Below are 17,052 nucleotides of genomic sequence, written 5' to 3'. Positions count from 1 at the left end.
TCAACTTGGCAACTTATTAAACGGGGGGAGGGGAGAGAAGAAGTGAAGGTGAGCAAAGAGTCAAGATGACACTGAGGTCATGAACCAGAGTAAATGGAAGCATGATGGTGCTCTCAACTAAAAAGGCTCATTTGGAGTAAGAGGGGGAAAAAAGGCCCCTACCTACAGTTAAAGGGTAGGAAATGATGTTCCAGCAAAGGAGAACGAGGAGTCATCACACACTAGAAGACAAAGTGTTAGGAAAGTCCAGGAAAAACAAAATATTCAACAGTGTCAAAAGCTATAGAGATGTCCAGAAAATTGAGGACTGAGAAAGGACCGACAGATTTAGCAGTTAAATAACTTAGGGAGAAGAGTCTCAGAAGTCAGATTACAAGGAATTAAGAAACAGGGAGATGAAGAAACGGAGACAATGAGTACAGAAAACTTAATCGCTGACAATAAGGAGATGGCAGGAACAAGTCAAGGATAGGGGAGAACTGGGCATATTTTATAGATGATACAGAAGCAGCAGCATATAAGCAGAAAATGGAGAGACAGAGACATTGGAGAAGGAGGAGGAGGGGTGCAAAGAAGAGGATTAAAGAAGCTGGATGGGGGAGAGTAACACAGGGTTCAGTTCTGGTAAGATATGAGTAGCAAGAGGACACGGAGGCAAAGTACTCCAGGGTAGAGGTCTCATAATTGAATGGCTTATCTACAGGGTTGTTGTTGAGTCGCTTCAATCATGTCCGACTCTTTGCCATTCCATTTGGTGTTTTCTTGGCAAAGCTACTGGAGAAGTTTGCCATTTCCCTTCTCCAGCTCATTTTACAGATGAGGAACTGAGGGTTAAGTGACGTGCCCTAGGTCACACAGTTAGTAAGTGTCGGAGGCTGGATTTGAACTCATGAAGATGAGTCTTTCTGATTCTAAATCCAGGCCTCTAGTCACTCCCCCACCTAGCTACGGGGCACAGACAGCAAAAGAAGAACAACAAGGACAGCACAGGAGTGTGGGCTGCAACAGCAGGAAAGGGAGGGGCGGCTAACGGTCACGCTCATGATTCAGAATAGATTAGGAAGAAGTGAACCAGAGGAAAAGCTGGAAAGAGAAGAGCTTGTAATCAATGAAAGTAGTCTGTTTTTCTGAAACAAGCTCTTCTACCTTGGGTGCCACTTGAATAAAGCTCAACAAATATCTAAAGAAATTTAACTTACCTGGAGCATAAGCTTCAGATAATTTTTAAAAGTAAGCTGCAGTCTTCCTTTTCTCATTGTATAGTCTGAGGGCTATTTCCTGCTGGAATGATTTTTGCCTTAAAAAAATTCAAATCCCCTGTTCTCATGTTCCTTCTGTGCCTAAGTGTTTCTTTCAGTGAAAGTAGACTTAGAAATGTTCTCTATTTTTTGCATAAGTAACATTAGATGAGTTCTGACTCTGATCCTAGGGGAAAAGAGGTTCCACTTAAGAGTCTTACTACACTGGAATTTTAGTGACAAGCATCGACAGCTGTCCACCTGGACCCCACGACATCAATACCATTGTCCCTGGGCTGCAACACCAGCTGAGCCTTTCCAGCTAGCAACAGGTTCAGCCACGTAGCCAAACTACTCGGTAGCCTCTGAAGGCTACAGTTTTCAAAACAGTGAACACTGATGGGAAGTCCGGCAGTCCATTTATGATCAAAAACCCTTCAATGTGAGGGGCAGAATAGTGCAAGTTGATTACCAGGGGCTTTTAACAGTGAGATGGCAAATGGGACATTGGTGTGTTATGGCTGGGCAACTATGACTGGCTAACGGTTTGTTGTTCCACGTCTTTCAAAATATTCTCACCCGGAAGAGGGTGAGAGATTGGTGAACCCTACCATAATTTTTGATATACAACTCAGGTATTCAAAGGCTACCTACCTGTCTCAGATAGAGGAAAAAGCTAGAATACTGCCCGGCTTCAGGAAGGTATGAAAGAAAGACTGTGATACAGATCAGCAAGACTGTGGAATCTTTTCCCACTTTCTTCAGAGACTGAACAGGAGAAAAAAAGAAATACATATGTAAGTATATTGTCAATGTCCATGACACTGATATTCTCCAATACTCTAGATAGCACCAATGCTATGATCCCTTAGATAAATAAATAGTAGATAATAAAAATAATAAAGGCAGATAAATCAAGAGTTGACCATGTTATAAAGAAAGAAATTCATGGAATAATGCATCTTAATGATTATTCCACTACAACCTTTTCATCAGAAAAATAACTCAATGGTAATGATGTAAAACTTTGGAAATGCTTGTTCTTGGTCCCTCAAAGATTCAGAATACTCTCTTTGCTGTCTGTTAAATACAATCATTGTGTCCCAAGCTGAAAGTCAGCTAATAGATTCTGAAAACACAAATACCTTTGATAACAAAAAAATCAAAACCTCTCCTTCATTCATCATATAGTTAAAAGGAATAACCAGTAGCATAGTTTCATTACACACAAAATTCACTTTTCATTCATTATGTGTAAAGAGAAAAGCAAAGGAACCATGCATGCCAAAAGGAAAGCTACCACAGCCCTAAGGTGAGCCACTGGTGACACTCTTTCTTTGCTTTCTCCTTATCCTTGAGGCCATTTCATATTTTAATTTTTAAAAAATCGTCAGGGCAAAGTTCAAATCCTGTGTGGATCCAGCCTTAACCTAGCACATTCTAGCAAGCTCACACAGTCACTGATTGTCACTAATCTATTCCCTACTTTCCTCAGTGGAGAGACACCCAGGATCAAGTTGCATTGGTCATGGCTGTAGAAATTTTCTTGATTCATGTGGCAAGGTGCAAATTATGAAAATCAAACAGATACTGTTTCTTGACTGATTGAGTTTTACCGCAAAAGGATCTGCCTGCTCCCATGAAATTGAAGGTCCCCAAGAAGCAGGCCTCATTTTTTCAGACAGAGACTCTGGGACAGCTAACAAGATGAAGCAGATATCCAAGAGAGCCACCACTGTGGCCACAAGTACAACCAGGTTATCTCCATAGCTGGCAGACAGGTATGCTCCAATAGCTGGGCTGGTTACTAAGCTTGCTGCAAAGGTGGCAGATACCTGCAAGAAAAATTATGCAAGAATGCAGTGATTCCTAACTTTTTTCAAAAAACAACACTATTACTTGGTTACTTTTAAATTCCATGATACCCCTTCCTTCTTCCTCTAAGTATTCTATGGCATATGTCTATGAGTATAGTATATGCATCTATACATATATACACATAGAAAGAAGTGACACCTTAAGCGAATTCAAATAAATTTTGTTCTGAATATACTCTAACAATATTAACAGTAAACACTATAAAGCGCTATATGCTACAAGTAAAGACTTGGGAATCTTATTATTAGAAATGAGCATTGTAAGTAACCACCACAACAAATAATGTATAGAATATTTCAATGAGGATAAATTTTTAATTAAGTTAGAAAATACCACATCATATAAATTTCTCTGTAAACTATTTAATTTATAAGTTAGTCAAGTTCTTTCCTCTTTATTGCACTGCTCTCATTTTGTGACCATTTGGGGTTTGTTGACTATTCCACTAAAATGAGAGAAAGAAAATGAAATATAAGCAGTTCAAGAAAGAATATTTTAAAGTTGAAAAGGCTGATGCTTTCAATTTACAAGGACTATTTATATTATAGATTTCAATTATCAGCATTACTCTTGTCTTCTACTACCAAAGATAAAAAGTGAGTTGTAATTTCTCTTTATATTATGTTCCTAGAAAAAACTAGAATTCCAACTTGATTTTGGACATTCAGAAGTATATATTCAGCAAATAAAGCAGGCCACAGTATGCCACATCACCACTGAAAGACATGGCCTGAGTCCTTCTTTACCTGTAAGAACTAGACAGCAGTACCTTTAAGTTCAGATATGACACCCTACGCTGGTCCCAAGCACATCCTGTGCCTACACAACCCCTTGTCTGACATCTTCCATTTTCGTTAGTTTCATTTCTGAGAGTCCAAAAGGGGCTGTAATCTGTACTAACTCAAGAGACCACATTTAGTCAAAACGATAGCAGAAGTTCTCAGAGGCTCAACAACTGACTCATGGTTCCTATCTGAGATCAACACATTTTGAAGATGAAGCTTCGGTATCTGACTTTATTTCTCTACAAAATGCACATGTGAGGAAACCCTCACAGATCTAAGGAGAATACTGAAATTTGCACATACTCCCTGCAATTTTTCTTCTTCGTTCCTGCCATTCTCAGTATCTCGATAATGTTTTCTTTTGGAAAAACTTCTACATTAATTGATCTCTTCTTCATACGTTTCTGAACCATTCTCTGGCATTTAAAGAAATTCACAACCGCTGACCCCAAGGCAGTTTTGCTCATACTCAGCCTTAGAGCACATGAATCTTCTCCACTCCTAACGTGGCTCCATCAAACGGGCTCCCTTGATGTTCTACCACTCCACCACCTGCCACCATGGCTCTGCAGCAGCAGTTTGTCATGCACTCTCTCCTCACTTCTGCCTCTTAGAATTCTTTCAAGACTTAGCTCAGGTATCACCATGCATATGAAGCCTTTCCTGATTCTCCAGCAGCTAGTGCTTTCTCCTCAAATTAATGTATAAACTTATACACATGTTGTCTCCTCTTAGGGAATGGAAACTCCCTGAGGGCAGGTACTTTCATCTGGGTCTTTGTATTCCCCAGCACCTATGCCAATGTCTGGCACACAGTATATGATTATTGAGTGCTTGCTGATTGTCACTTCCCACACTTCCCATAAACCAGCCCTGCTGCTCTTAGCAACTGTCCCGTGAGCCCCAATGACCTGGACCTTCACCCCTCGAAATCCCAGCTGCCCCCAGCTGGCCTCAGTCCTGATTGGGCTACGGTGTCCCTGGCTCAGTCTGCATCTTCCCGTGTCACTGTACCCCTAGGATGGAGGTAGGGAGTGAAGACTGGGTTGGATGTCCCAATGGACCCTACTGGTTCCTTGGCCTCCACAATCACCCTAGCCTCCTCAACCCTACTGCCTCTGCCTTCATGATTGTTACTGCAACATCTCACAGCCACGGTAGCTCCTAGATCAGATTAGTTCCGGATGCAGTCAGTCTAGTCCCAGTTAGGAAATAAGGCCCTTAGCTACCCTGACACAACCTGCATCTATCCTTGTTGCCACTGCTACTAAGTCCTTGGAAGGAGGTTGAGAGGGACAAAAGATCCCAAATCTCACCCTAAAGTCTTCACTATAGCCTAAACAGAGCAGCCTCTGTCAGGAACTGGCCATGCTGGATGTTTGGAGACCTCAGGGCCTGTATTTGTTTTCCCATACCCTAAATGAACACCTTATACACCCCATTAGGCATATGGCCCCCTTTACTGATGTCAAGGACAGCCTGGGGAGAGAAGCCACTGGAATAAGGGAAACCAGTTTCTATAAAAAGCTACAGCAATAAACCAGGGAACAGGAGATGAAAATCTAAACTAAGGTTAGTGTGAATGGAGAAATGCAAGCAGATTTATGAGATACTATGGGAGGGAGAGAAGACAGGTTTTTCCTGATTGAAAAAAAAATTTAATGTAAAAAATAATAAAGAAAAACAGTTATTACAAAAAACAAGATTAAAAATACAAAAGTAAGAAAAAAGGATAATAATAGCACTAGAAAAGGCAGGCCAGACCCAGAGTTGAGGGTTATCAGGATATGAGTGAGAGAAAAACAGGAGGGCAAAGGTAGAGACAGTGCATAGGATGAAGGGAGCCACACACAATCAAAGTAAGCTCCAAACAGATTCATGACTCAGATATAAAAGGTTATATCACAAGCAAATGAGAGGTAAAAGGGGAGGGAAAGAATAAATTACTTTTTTAGATTGATGGATAAGGAAATAATTCATGTTCAAACAAGAGAAAGGATCACAGACTATAATTTGGAGAATTTGATTATATAAACTTAAAAAGTGTTTGCATAAATCTAATACAGCTAATGTTAGAAGGGAAATTGAGCTGTAAAAAAATATCTTTGCAGCAAGTTTCTCTGACAAAGACATCCTGTCCAAGCTATCTAGGGAATTGATTAAAATTTCCCAATAGATAAATGGTCAAAAATTATGAAAAGGTAGCTTTTAGAGAAAGAAATCTAAGTTATCAATAGCCACCAATATCCAAGCTATCAATAGTTAAACAGTATATGAAAATAAAAAATCCAATCACTAATAAGTAGAGAAAAACAAATTAAAGCAACTCTAAGGTTCCACTTCAAACTGATCAAAGAGGCAAAGATGACCCGAAAAATGAAAATGACAAATATTAGTGGGGCTGTGGGAAAATAAGCATTGATGATGGTGATGGAACTATGAATAGGTCCAGCCATTCTAGAAAGCAATTTGGAATAAGCCTCAAAATTTACTAAACTGGGCATATTCTAACCCAGCAATATCAATAATAGCATTTTAGCCAAAAGAGATTTTTTAAATGTTTTAATATTTTATTTATCCCTAGTTACAGGTTAAAACAATTTTTAGTATTTTTTTAAGTTTTGAGTTCCAAATTCTATCCCTTCCTCCCTCCCGTCCCTTCTCCCTCCGAGACAGTAAGCAATCCAATAGAGTTTATACATGTACAATCATGTAAAACATTTCTATATTCGTCATTTTGTACAAAATAAACCTCCAATTTTTAAAAAATAATGAATGAAAGAAAGTGAAAAATAGCATGCTTCACTCTGTATTTAGACTTTATCAGTTCTTTCTCTGGAAGCAACCAGAGTGCTTCATCATGAGTCTTTTGGGACTGTCTTGGATCATTTTATTTCTGAGAATAGCTAAGTCATTCATAGTTCTTCATTGTACAATATTCCTGTTACTGTGTAAGTTTTCTCCTGGTTCTGCTCACTTCACTTTGTATCAGTTCATGTAAGTCTTTCCATGTTTTCTTTATATCATTCTATTTGTCAATTCTTATTGCACAATAATATCCCATCAACATTATATATCACAGCTTGTTTAGCCATTCCCCAATTGATGGGCATCTTCTCCATTTTCGATTCTTAGCCACTACAAAAAAAGCTGCTATAAATATTTTCATACAAATAGGTACCTCTCCCCTTTTTTGTGTGTCTTTTGGATATAGACATGGCAGTGACATTGCCAGATTGGTACACAGTTTTATAACTCTCCAAAGAGATTTTTTAAAGGATCTATATGTTTAAAAATATTTTTAACAACTCTTTTCTTTTTTTTTCACATTTTTATTTAATATATTTAGTTTTCAAAAAATGGAAGACAATGTGAAATATCTCCTAGGAAAAACCACTGACCTGGAAAATAGATCCAGGAGAGATAATTTAAAAATAATTGGACTACCTGAAAGCCATGATCAAAAAAAGAGCCTAGATATCATCTTTCAAGAAATTATGAAGGAGAACTGCCCTGATATTCTAGAGCCACGGGGCAAAATAGAAATTGAAAGAATCCATTGATCGCCTCCTCAAATAGATCCCAAAAAGAAATCTCCTAGGAATATTGTCGCCAAATTCCAGAGCTCCCAGATCAAGGAGACAATACTGCAAGCAGCCAGAAAGAAACAATTTGAGTATTGTGGAAACCCAATCAGAATAACCCAGGATCTGGCAGCTTCTACATTAAGAGATCGAAGGGCTTGGAATGCGATATTCCGGAGGTCAATGGAGCTAGGATTAAAACCTCGAATCACCTACCCAGCAAAACTGAGTATCATGTTCCAAGGCAAAATATGGATTTTCAATAAAATAGAGGACTTTCAAGCTTTCTCAGTGAAAAGACCAGAACTGAATAGAAAATTTGACTTTCAAACATAAGAATCAAGAGAAGCATGAAAAGGTAATCAAGAAACAGAAATTGCAAGGGACTTACTAAAGTTGAACTGTTTTGTTTACATTCCTACATGGAAAGAGGACATGGATGATTCATGAGACCTCGGTATTAGGGTAGCTGAAGGGAATATGCATATATATATATATATATATATATATATATATATATATATATATATATTAGTTATATATATATAACTAAATATGTCAAATAAATAAATTTAAATTAAAAAAAATTAAAAAAAATAATATATTTAGTTTTCAGCATTGATTTTCACAAAAGTCTGAATTACAAATTTTCTCCCCATTTCTACCCTCTCACCCACTCCAGATGGCACATATTCTGGTTGCCCTGTTCCCCAGTCAGCCCTCCCTTCTGTCACCCCACTCCCCTCCCATCCCCTTTTCCCTTCCTTTCTTGTAGGGGAAGATAAATTTCTACGCCCCATTGCCTATGTATCTTATTTCCTAGGTGCATGCAAAAACTCTTTTTTTTGTTTTTGAACATCTGTTTTTAAAACTTTGAGTTCCAAATTCTCTCCCCTCTTCCCTTCCCACCCAACCCCCCTAAGAAGTCAAGCAATTCAACATAGGCCACATGCATATCATTATGTATAACCCTTCCACAATACTCATGTTGTGAAAGACTCACTATATTTTGCTCCTTCCTAACCTATCCCCCTTTACTGAATTTTCTCCCTTGACCCTGTCCCCTTTTGAAAGTGTTTGTTTTTGATTACCTCCACCCCCATCTGCCCTCCCTTCTATCATCCCCCCCTTTTTAATCTTCTTCTTCCTCCTTTTTTCCTGTGGGGTAAGTTATCCAATTGAGTATGTATGATATTCCCTCCTCAGGTCAAATCTGATGAGAGCAAGATTCACTCATTCCCCCTCACCTGACTTCTCTTACTTTCCTACAGAACTGCTTTTTTCTTGCCACTTCTTTGCAAGATAATTTACCCCATTCTATCTCTCCCTATCTCCCTCTCTCAATATATTCCTCTCTCATCCCTTAATTTGATTTTATTTCTTTTAGATATCTTCCCATCTTCAACTCACCCCGTGGCTCTCTCTCTCTCTCTCTATATATATATATTTTTATATATATATATATATATATATATATACACACACACACACACACACACACACATATATACACACATACATATACACTCACATATACATATATATATGTAAACATATACATATATATGAATATTCCCTTCAGCTACCCTAATACTGAGGTCTCATGAATCATACACATCACCTTTCCATGTAGGAATGTAAACAAAACAGTTCAACTTTAGTAAGTCCCTTGCAATTTCTGTTTCTTGATTACCTTTTCATGGTTCTCTTGATTCTTGTGTTTGAAAGTCAAATTTTCTATTCAGTTCTGGTCTTTTCACTGAGAAACCTTGAAAGTCCTCTATTTTATTGAAAATCCATATTTTGCCTTGGAGCATGATACTCAGTTTTGCTGGGTAGGTGATTCTTGGTTTTAATCCTAGCTCCATTGACCTCCAGAATATTGTATTCCAAGCCCTTCGATCTCTTAATGTAGAAGCTGCTAGATCTTGGGTTATTCTGATTGTATTTCCACAATACTCAAATTGTTTCTTTCTGGCTGCTTGCATTATTTTCTCCTTGATCTGGGAGCTCTGGAATTTGGCAACAATATTCCTAGGAGATTTCTTTTTGGGATTTATTTGAGGAGGCGATCTGTGGATTCTTTCAATTTCTATTTTGCCCTGTGGCTCTAGAATATCAGGGTAGTTCTCCTTGATAATTTCTTGAAAGATGATAACTAGGCTCTTTTTTTCATCATGGCTTTCAGGTAGTGCAATAATTTTTAAATTCTCTCTCCTGGATCTATTTTCCAGGTCAGTGGTTTTTCCAAGGAGATATTTCACATTATCTTCCATTTTTTCATTCCTTTGGTTCTGTTTTATAATATCTTGATTTCTCATCAAGTCACTAGCTTCCACTTGCTCCAATCTCATTTTTAAGGTAGTATTTTCTTCAGTGGTCTTTTGGATCTCCTTTTCCATTTGGCTAATTCTGCCTTTCAAGGCATTCTTCTCCTCATTGGCTTTTTGGAGCTCTTTTGTCATTTGAGTTAGTCTATTTTTTAAGGTATTGTTTTCTTCAGTGTATTTTTCAGCATTTTTTTGGGTCTCCTTTAGCAAGTCATTGACTTGTTTTTCATGGTTTTCTGGCATCCTTCTCATTTCTCTTCCCAATTTTTCCTGTACCTCTCTAACTTGCTTTTCCAAATCCTTTTTGAGCTCTTCCATGGTCTGAGACCAGTTCATGTTTTTCTTGGAGGCTTTTGTTGTAGGCTCTTTGACTTTGACGACTTCTTCTGGCTGTATGTTTTGGTCTTCTTTATCACCAAAGTAAGATTCCAAAGTCTGAGACTGAATCTGGCTGCGTTTTCGCTGCCTGGCCATATTCCCAACCAACTAACTTGACCCTCGAGTTTTTCAGCTGGGTATGACTGCTTGTAGACTAAAGAGTTCTATGTTCCAAGCTTGGGGGGATGCACCAGCTCTGCCACACCAGCACTCCTCCTTCCCCAAGAACCCCCAACCCAGACTGGACTTAGATCTCCAGCAGGCTCTGCACTCCTGCTCTAATCCACCACTTAATTCCTCCCACCAGGTGGGCCTGGGGCCAGAAGCAACTGCAGCTGTAGTTCTGTAGCTGCCCCACCTCCGCTGCCCCCAGGGCGGTAGCCAAACCCCGAACTCCTTCCACTCCCTCAGCTTTTCCCACTAACCTTCTCTGTAGTCTTTGGTGTTTGTGGGTTGAAAAGTCAGGTAACTGCTGCAGCTCACTGATTCAGGGCGCTAGGGCACACTCCGCCCAGCTCCTGGTCTGGTTGGTCCCTGCCGCCTATGCTGGGCTCTGCTCTGCTCCCAGCTCCATGCGGGATAGACCTCACCCACAGACCATCCAGGCTGTCCTGGGCTGGAGCCCTGCTTCCCTGTTGTTTTGTGGGTTCTGCAGTTCTAGAATTGGTTCAGAGCCATTTTTATAGGTTTTTGGAGGGATTCGGCAGGGAGCTCACGATAGTCCCTGCTTTTCGGCTGCCATCTTGGCTCCACCCCCTGAGCTTCACACAACTCTTTTCTTGTAGTGTCAAAGAACTAGAAATTTAATAGGCTGTCCAACAATTGAGAAATGGCGGGATCAGATATGGTTTATGAATGTAATAGAATATTATTGCTCCATAAGAAATTATAAAAGTGGATATATATATATGTTCTAATAAATTTGAATCATTTCTCTGCATCTCTTGGAAATGAGACTTTTATCAGAGAAACTTACAGCAAAGCTTTTTTCCCCCAAAAAAAGACCTTGGATGACTATGTGTAATGGAAAAAGGAAATAAAATATGTGGCCAAAGATTGAGGGAATGAATAAATAAAATGTGGCATGTGAATGTAATACAATATTATGAAGCCATAAGCTAGGACGAATAGAAAGAATCTAGAAAAATGTGGGGAGACATACACTGAGTGACGCAAAGCAGAGAAACAGAGCCAAAAGAATATCCAAAATGACACCAATGATGTAAATGAAGCAAAAGAAGCAACAAAGCCGGGGTCAAATAAAATATTGGTACCACATTATTAAAGTTAAAGGGAAGGAAGTAAAGAAGAATTTATAGGTGCCTGCTACATGTCAAGCACTGTGCTCTTTACAAAATATTATCTCATTCGACCCTCACAATAATGTGGGAGGTAGGTACTCTTATTATCTCTGTTTCACAATTAAGTAAGTTAAGGGAAAGAGAAGTTAAGTGATTTGCCCAGGGTCTAGTAAGCATCTGAGGCTACATTTGAACTCACTTCCTGACTCCAGGCCCAACATTCTATCCTTCTTTTCTGTTAACCACAAGTAAACTAAAAGAGGAAAGTGACCTAGGCTATCAGTCTATGGGGATATTAAGTTTTGGAAATATTTGCTATATCAGAACATTCTATTTATCTATCATAACATTCTATTTAAAGATTAAAAAAATTTCAGATAAAAATATTTTCCAGGGGGCAGGGCAAGATGATTCTTAGGTTCCTTTTAGTTCTAAAAATTCTGATTCTGTATTTTTTGAAAGCTATTTCCACTCTATTATCTTTTTATCCTTAATAGTCGGTGAGATAAGAAGGCACTGTGACAAGTCAACAAGCATTTATTTAAGTGCTCGCTTACTATGACCAAGACACTGTGTGCTAAGTGCTAAACAGTGATCAATTCTACAAATAAAAACTACTGAGGCAGAGAGTTTAATGATTTGCCCAAGTTATTAGACATGGAATAGACTAGGACCAAATCATATCACTTTCAAGCAAATGTTCTTTCTCATTAACCAGCACAAAAATGTGACAGACAGGTGTTAATTGCTGTTGAAACTGAGATGGGATCTTTTATTCCCCAATAACCCATAAATGTTTAAATTTAAAAGATACAAAGGGCATATTTAATGTTGCATGGTAAGAAAAAGTCATACCTGCAAATCTGTTTTGATATGGACAGCAAGAAATATTACTAATTCTATTTTCACAGCATAGCTACCAGACAGTTGTTCCTTTCTCACTTCATAAATCATTAAAAATAACAGCTCAAATATTCATGATTCTATTATTGACACCCATATTTGAAAAGAAAAAAAAGGCCTGAATTCTTATTTATGAGGCTATTTGATTAAATATAAAAACTTACATTTCTATACCTAAAGGGTTGCAAGAGTTTTTTTTTTAATAATGTATGTATACATACACACACACATGATTATGTGTATTATGTGCATATTTGTTTGTTCATTTATTTCTTCCCTTCCATTTGATCTTCACAACAACCTTGGGAGGTAGGTACTATTATTATCATCCCCATTTTACAGCTGAGGAAATGTGTCTGAAGTGGGATTCTAAATTAGGTCTCCTAACTCCACTCCATGTGTCACAACACTTAAGTGCCCCTGGATATTTCCACTCAAATTCCTTTTATCCTTGTTGATTTCTCCCAGTGGCCTGACTTCATGTAGTCAATAGATTCCGTGCTGTATGGGAGTTCTATATTGTACAGAGAAAAGGAAAATGAAGGTGAAGATGAAGATCCTAGAATATTTCAGCATGTTGATATAAGGCCAGAGCTATGATTCATGAAGGAGAAGAAAGAGTTAATTATTAGAATTAGAAAAGTAGTAACAGAAATGACTCAGTTGCTCTATAACCTTTCCCTTCTATTTGCAAGACGTATTCATTAGTGAATGACAAGCTGTCAAAGTAACCAGGCTTACTACTGTTAATGATACTGCGCACTTGACAAATCATTTTCCCTGAGAGGACAGCTTCGGTAATGAGTACAGGTCAAGTGAAATTCACATTTTGAAATCCAATTTATGCATACAGAAATCGGATTTCAAGTTCCACCACTTCAAGTTCAAGCCGCTCCTTTGGAGTAGTGCCCACTGGAATTTTCTGGCATAAAAGAATACAGTAAAATGAAGTCCTTTTTAAAATTCCATATTACACGTCAGAAACTCAGTATTGGCGACCACTTTATTTCTCCTGGGCATCTAAAGGATTAGTGACCCTGCATGAGTCAAGTACCTTTTTGACTGGGTACACATATGTACCTGTACTCATAATTTTTTTTCAGTTTCCTCGTCTTTATTTTTTTTATTAAGATTTTTATTTTTAGTTTTCAACACTCAGTTCCACATGATTCTGAGTTCCAGATTTTCTTCCCCTCCCCTCCCCAAGACGGCATGGAATCCGATATGTCTTCTACATATAGCTTCACATTATTTACACAATACTCAAGTTGTAAAGAAGAATTATGACAAATGGAATGAATCATGAGAAGAAAGAAAGCCAAAAAAAAAAAAAAGGGAGAGCAAACAGTTTGCCTCAATCTGCATTCAGTATCCGTAGTTCTTTCTCTGGATGTAGATCGCTCTCTCCCTCATGAGTCCTTTGGAGTTATCTTTGAACCTTGTATTGCTGAGAAGAGCAAAGTCTATCAAGGTTAGTTATCACAGAATCCATATATCTGTGGCTGTGTATAATGTTCTCCTAGTTCTGCTCTGCTCACTCAGCATTATATTGTGTAGGGTTTTCCAGATTATTATGAAGTCTGTATCTTCCCCATTTCTTATAGCACAATAGTATTCCACTACATTCGTATACCACAACTGGTTCAGCCATTCCCCAACTGATGGGCATCCCCTTGATTTCCAATTCTTCGCTACTACAAAAAGAGCCGCTATAAATATTTTTGTACATATGGGTCCTTTTCCCATTTGTGTGATCTCTTTGGAATACAACCCTAGAAGTGGTATTTCTGGGTCAAAGCTATGAACATTTTTATAGCCCTTTGGGCATATGTACTCATAATTTTTACGTATGTGTTGGTTGACTCCCAATATTTCCACAAGTTCTGTAGTTTTTGTGAATGAAATTTCCTTTCCTATAGCTAGGTTTTGTTGCTAATACACAGAAAGGCTAACTGTTTATACAAGTCTATTTTATATCCTGCTACTGTCCTGAAATTACTGTTTCAATGAATTTTTAGTTAAATCGGTATGATTCTCAAAGTAGATTATCATTTCATCTGCAAAAGGTAACTGTTTCTTCCTTGCTGATGTTTAATCTCTCCATTTCTTTACTGTTTCTTATTGCTATAGTTTTAATTTCTACCACTTTATCAAACAATAGAGACATTGTTTGATATTTTTAAAAATGATATTTTACCCCAAATCTTTTGGAAAGGCCTCTATAATTTTTCCATTAAAGATGCTACTGCTTGGCTTTCAACATACCAATTACAATAGTAACAAAACCCTATATATTCTTATACTTTCTACTTTTTTTAAACATAATGGCTGCTATGCTGTATCTAAAGATTTGGGGAAATTTACTGATACAATCATGGGATTTTCATTGTTTTTTATTAATAGCTATTATGTTTATCATTTTTTTAATATTAAATCAATTCTGCATTCTTGGTAAAAAAAATATATATATATACATACATATATAAAAATCTAACCTGGTCACAAGTGTATAGTCTTTTTTAATATGTTACTCTAGCCTCTTTTGCTAATATCTTAAGCAACACTTTTATGTCAATATTTGTTAGAACGATTTATAGTTTTCTCTTTCTGCTTTGTTTCTCCATGGTTTAGGTATCAAGATTTTATTAGTTTCATAGAAAGAATCTGGTAAGATCTCTTCTTTTCCTATTCTTGCAATTTATATAATATTAGAATTAATTGCTCTTTGATTACTTGATAAAATTCACTTATAAATCCATCGGCATCTGGTCACCCCTCCCTTCTCTTTCACTCATGGCTCATTCATTTATAGCTTGTTCAATTTCTTTTTCTGAAATTGTGCTGTTTAAATTCTCCATTTCTCATTCTGTTCACAATAGCATTTTACATTCTTGAAAACAGTGATCCATTTTTTTGTTGGCATATAAATGTACAATTTACCCTTTTTTTGGTGGCATATAAATTTCCTTTAGTCCTCTTCTTGCTATAAATTCTCCTGTCAATTTTTAACGGCAATTTTTCTATTAAAGAATCGGATTAGGGGGGTGGAGCCAAGATAGCAGCTGGAAAGCAGGGACTAGCGTGACCTCCCTGCCGAGTCCCTCCAAAAACCTATAAAAAATGGCTCTGAACCAATTCTAGAACGGCAGAACCCACAAAACAGCAGAGGGAAGCAGGGCTCCAGCCCAGGACAGCCTCGATTGTCTCTGGGTGAGGTCTATTCCACACAGAGCTGGCAGCAGGGGGGAGCCGTGGGGAGCCGAGCCCAACCGAGCCCAGTGTGAGCTGCGTGAACCAACCAGACCAGAAGCTAGGCGGAAAGTGCCCTAGCACCCTGAATCAGTGAGCTGCGGCAGTTACCAGACGTCTCAACCCACAAACACCAAAGACTGCGGAGAAGGTTAGTGGGAAAAGCTGCAGGAGTGGAAGGAGTTCGTGGTAGGGCTACCAGCCCCGGGGGAAGCAGAGGTGGGGCAGCTACAGCTGTTGTTGCTTCTGGCCCCAGGCCCACCTGTTGGGAGGAATTAAGTGGCATATCAGAGCAAGAGTGCAGAACCTGCTTGAGATTTGCATCAAGTCCTGGTTGGCAGCTCTTGGGGAAGAAGTGCTGGTGTGGCAGAGCTGGCTGTATAGAAATAGCTCTGAAAACAACAGTGCATCCCCTCAAGCTTGGAACAAAGTACTCTTTACTCTACAAGCAGTCATACCCTGACGAAAAACTCAAGGGTCAACTAAGTTGTCTGGGAGCATGGCCAGGCAGTGAAAACAGACTCAGATTCAGTCTCAGACTTTGGATTCTTTCTTTGGTGACAAAGAAGACCAAAACATACAGACAGAAGAAGTTAACAAAGTGCAAGAGCCTACACCAAAAGCTTCCAAGAAAAACATGAACTGGTCTCAGGCCATGGAAGAGCTCAAAAAGGATTTGGAAAAGCAAGTTAGAGAGGTAGAGGAAAAATTGGGAAGAGAAATGAGAAGGATGCGAGAAAACCATGAAAAACAAGTCAATGACTTGCTAAAGGAGACCCAAAAAAATGCTGAAAAATACACTGAAGAAAACAACACCTTAAGAAATAGACTAACTCAAATGGCAAAAGAGCTCCAAAAAGCCAATGAGGAGAAGAATGCCTTGAAAGGCAGAATTAGCCAAATGGAAAAGGAGGTCCAAAAGACCACTGAAGAAAATACTACTTTAAAAATTAGATTGGAGCAAGTGGAAGCTAGTGACTTGATGAGAAATCAAGATATTATAAAACAGAACCAAAGGAATGAAAAAATGGAAGATAATGTGAAATATCTCCTTGGAAAAACAACTGACCTGGAAAATAGATCCAGGAGAGAGAATTTAAAAATTATTGCACTACCTGAAAGCCATGATGAAAAAAAGAGCCTAGTTATCATCTTTCAAGAAATTATCAAGGAGAACTGCCCTGATATTCTGGAGCCACAGGGCAAAATAGAAATTGAAAGAATCCACAGATCACCTCCTCAAATAAATCCCAAAAAGAAATCTCCTAGGAATATTGTTGCCAAATTCCAGAGCTCCCAGACCAAGGAGAAAATAACGCAAGCAGCCAGAAAGAAACAATTTGAGTATTGTGGAAACACAATCAGAATAACCCAAGACCTGGCAGCTTCTACATTAAGAGATCGAA

The 17,052-nt window shown here is 38.3% G+C and overlaps 1 protein-coding gene across 1 annotated transcript in view; it reads right to left on the bottom strand.

Annotated features, from left to right (window-relative positions):
- MFSD14B (major facilitator superfamily domain containing 14B) overlaps window positions 1-17,052 on the bottom strand; it is a 106,410-nt gene that overhangs the window by 27,575 nt on the left and 61,783 nt on the right. The window contains exons 6-7 of the mRNA XM_036741637.1: window positions 2,855-3,073; window positions 1,893-2,006 (exon numbers count right to left, since the gene is read on the bottom strand). Coding sequence (XP_036597532.1) covers window positions 1,893-2,006; window positions 2,855-3,073 — 333 coding nt within the window. The remainder of the gene's footprint in view (window positions 1-1,892; window positions 2,007-2,854; window positions 3,074-17,052) is intronic.

Source organism: Trichosurus vulpecula, chromosome 1, assembly GCF_011100635.1.
Source record: "Trichosurus vulpecula isolate mTriVul1 chromosome 1, mTriVul1.pri, whole genome shotgun sequence".
In the NCBI taxonomy this organism is placed as follows: Eukaryota; Metazoa; Chordata; class Mammalia; order Diprotodontia; family Phalangeridae; genus Trichosurus; species Trichosurus vulpecula.
The sequence above is the reverse complement of the archived record's forward strand: the minus strand, read 5'-3'. Positions and strand labels throughout refer to the sequence as shown.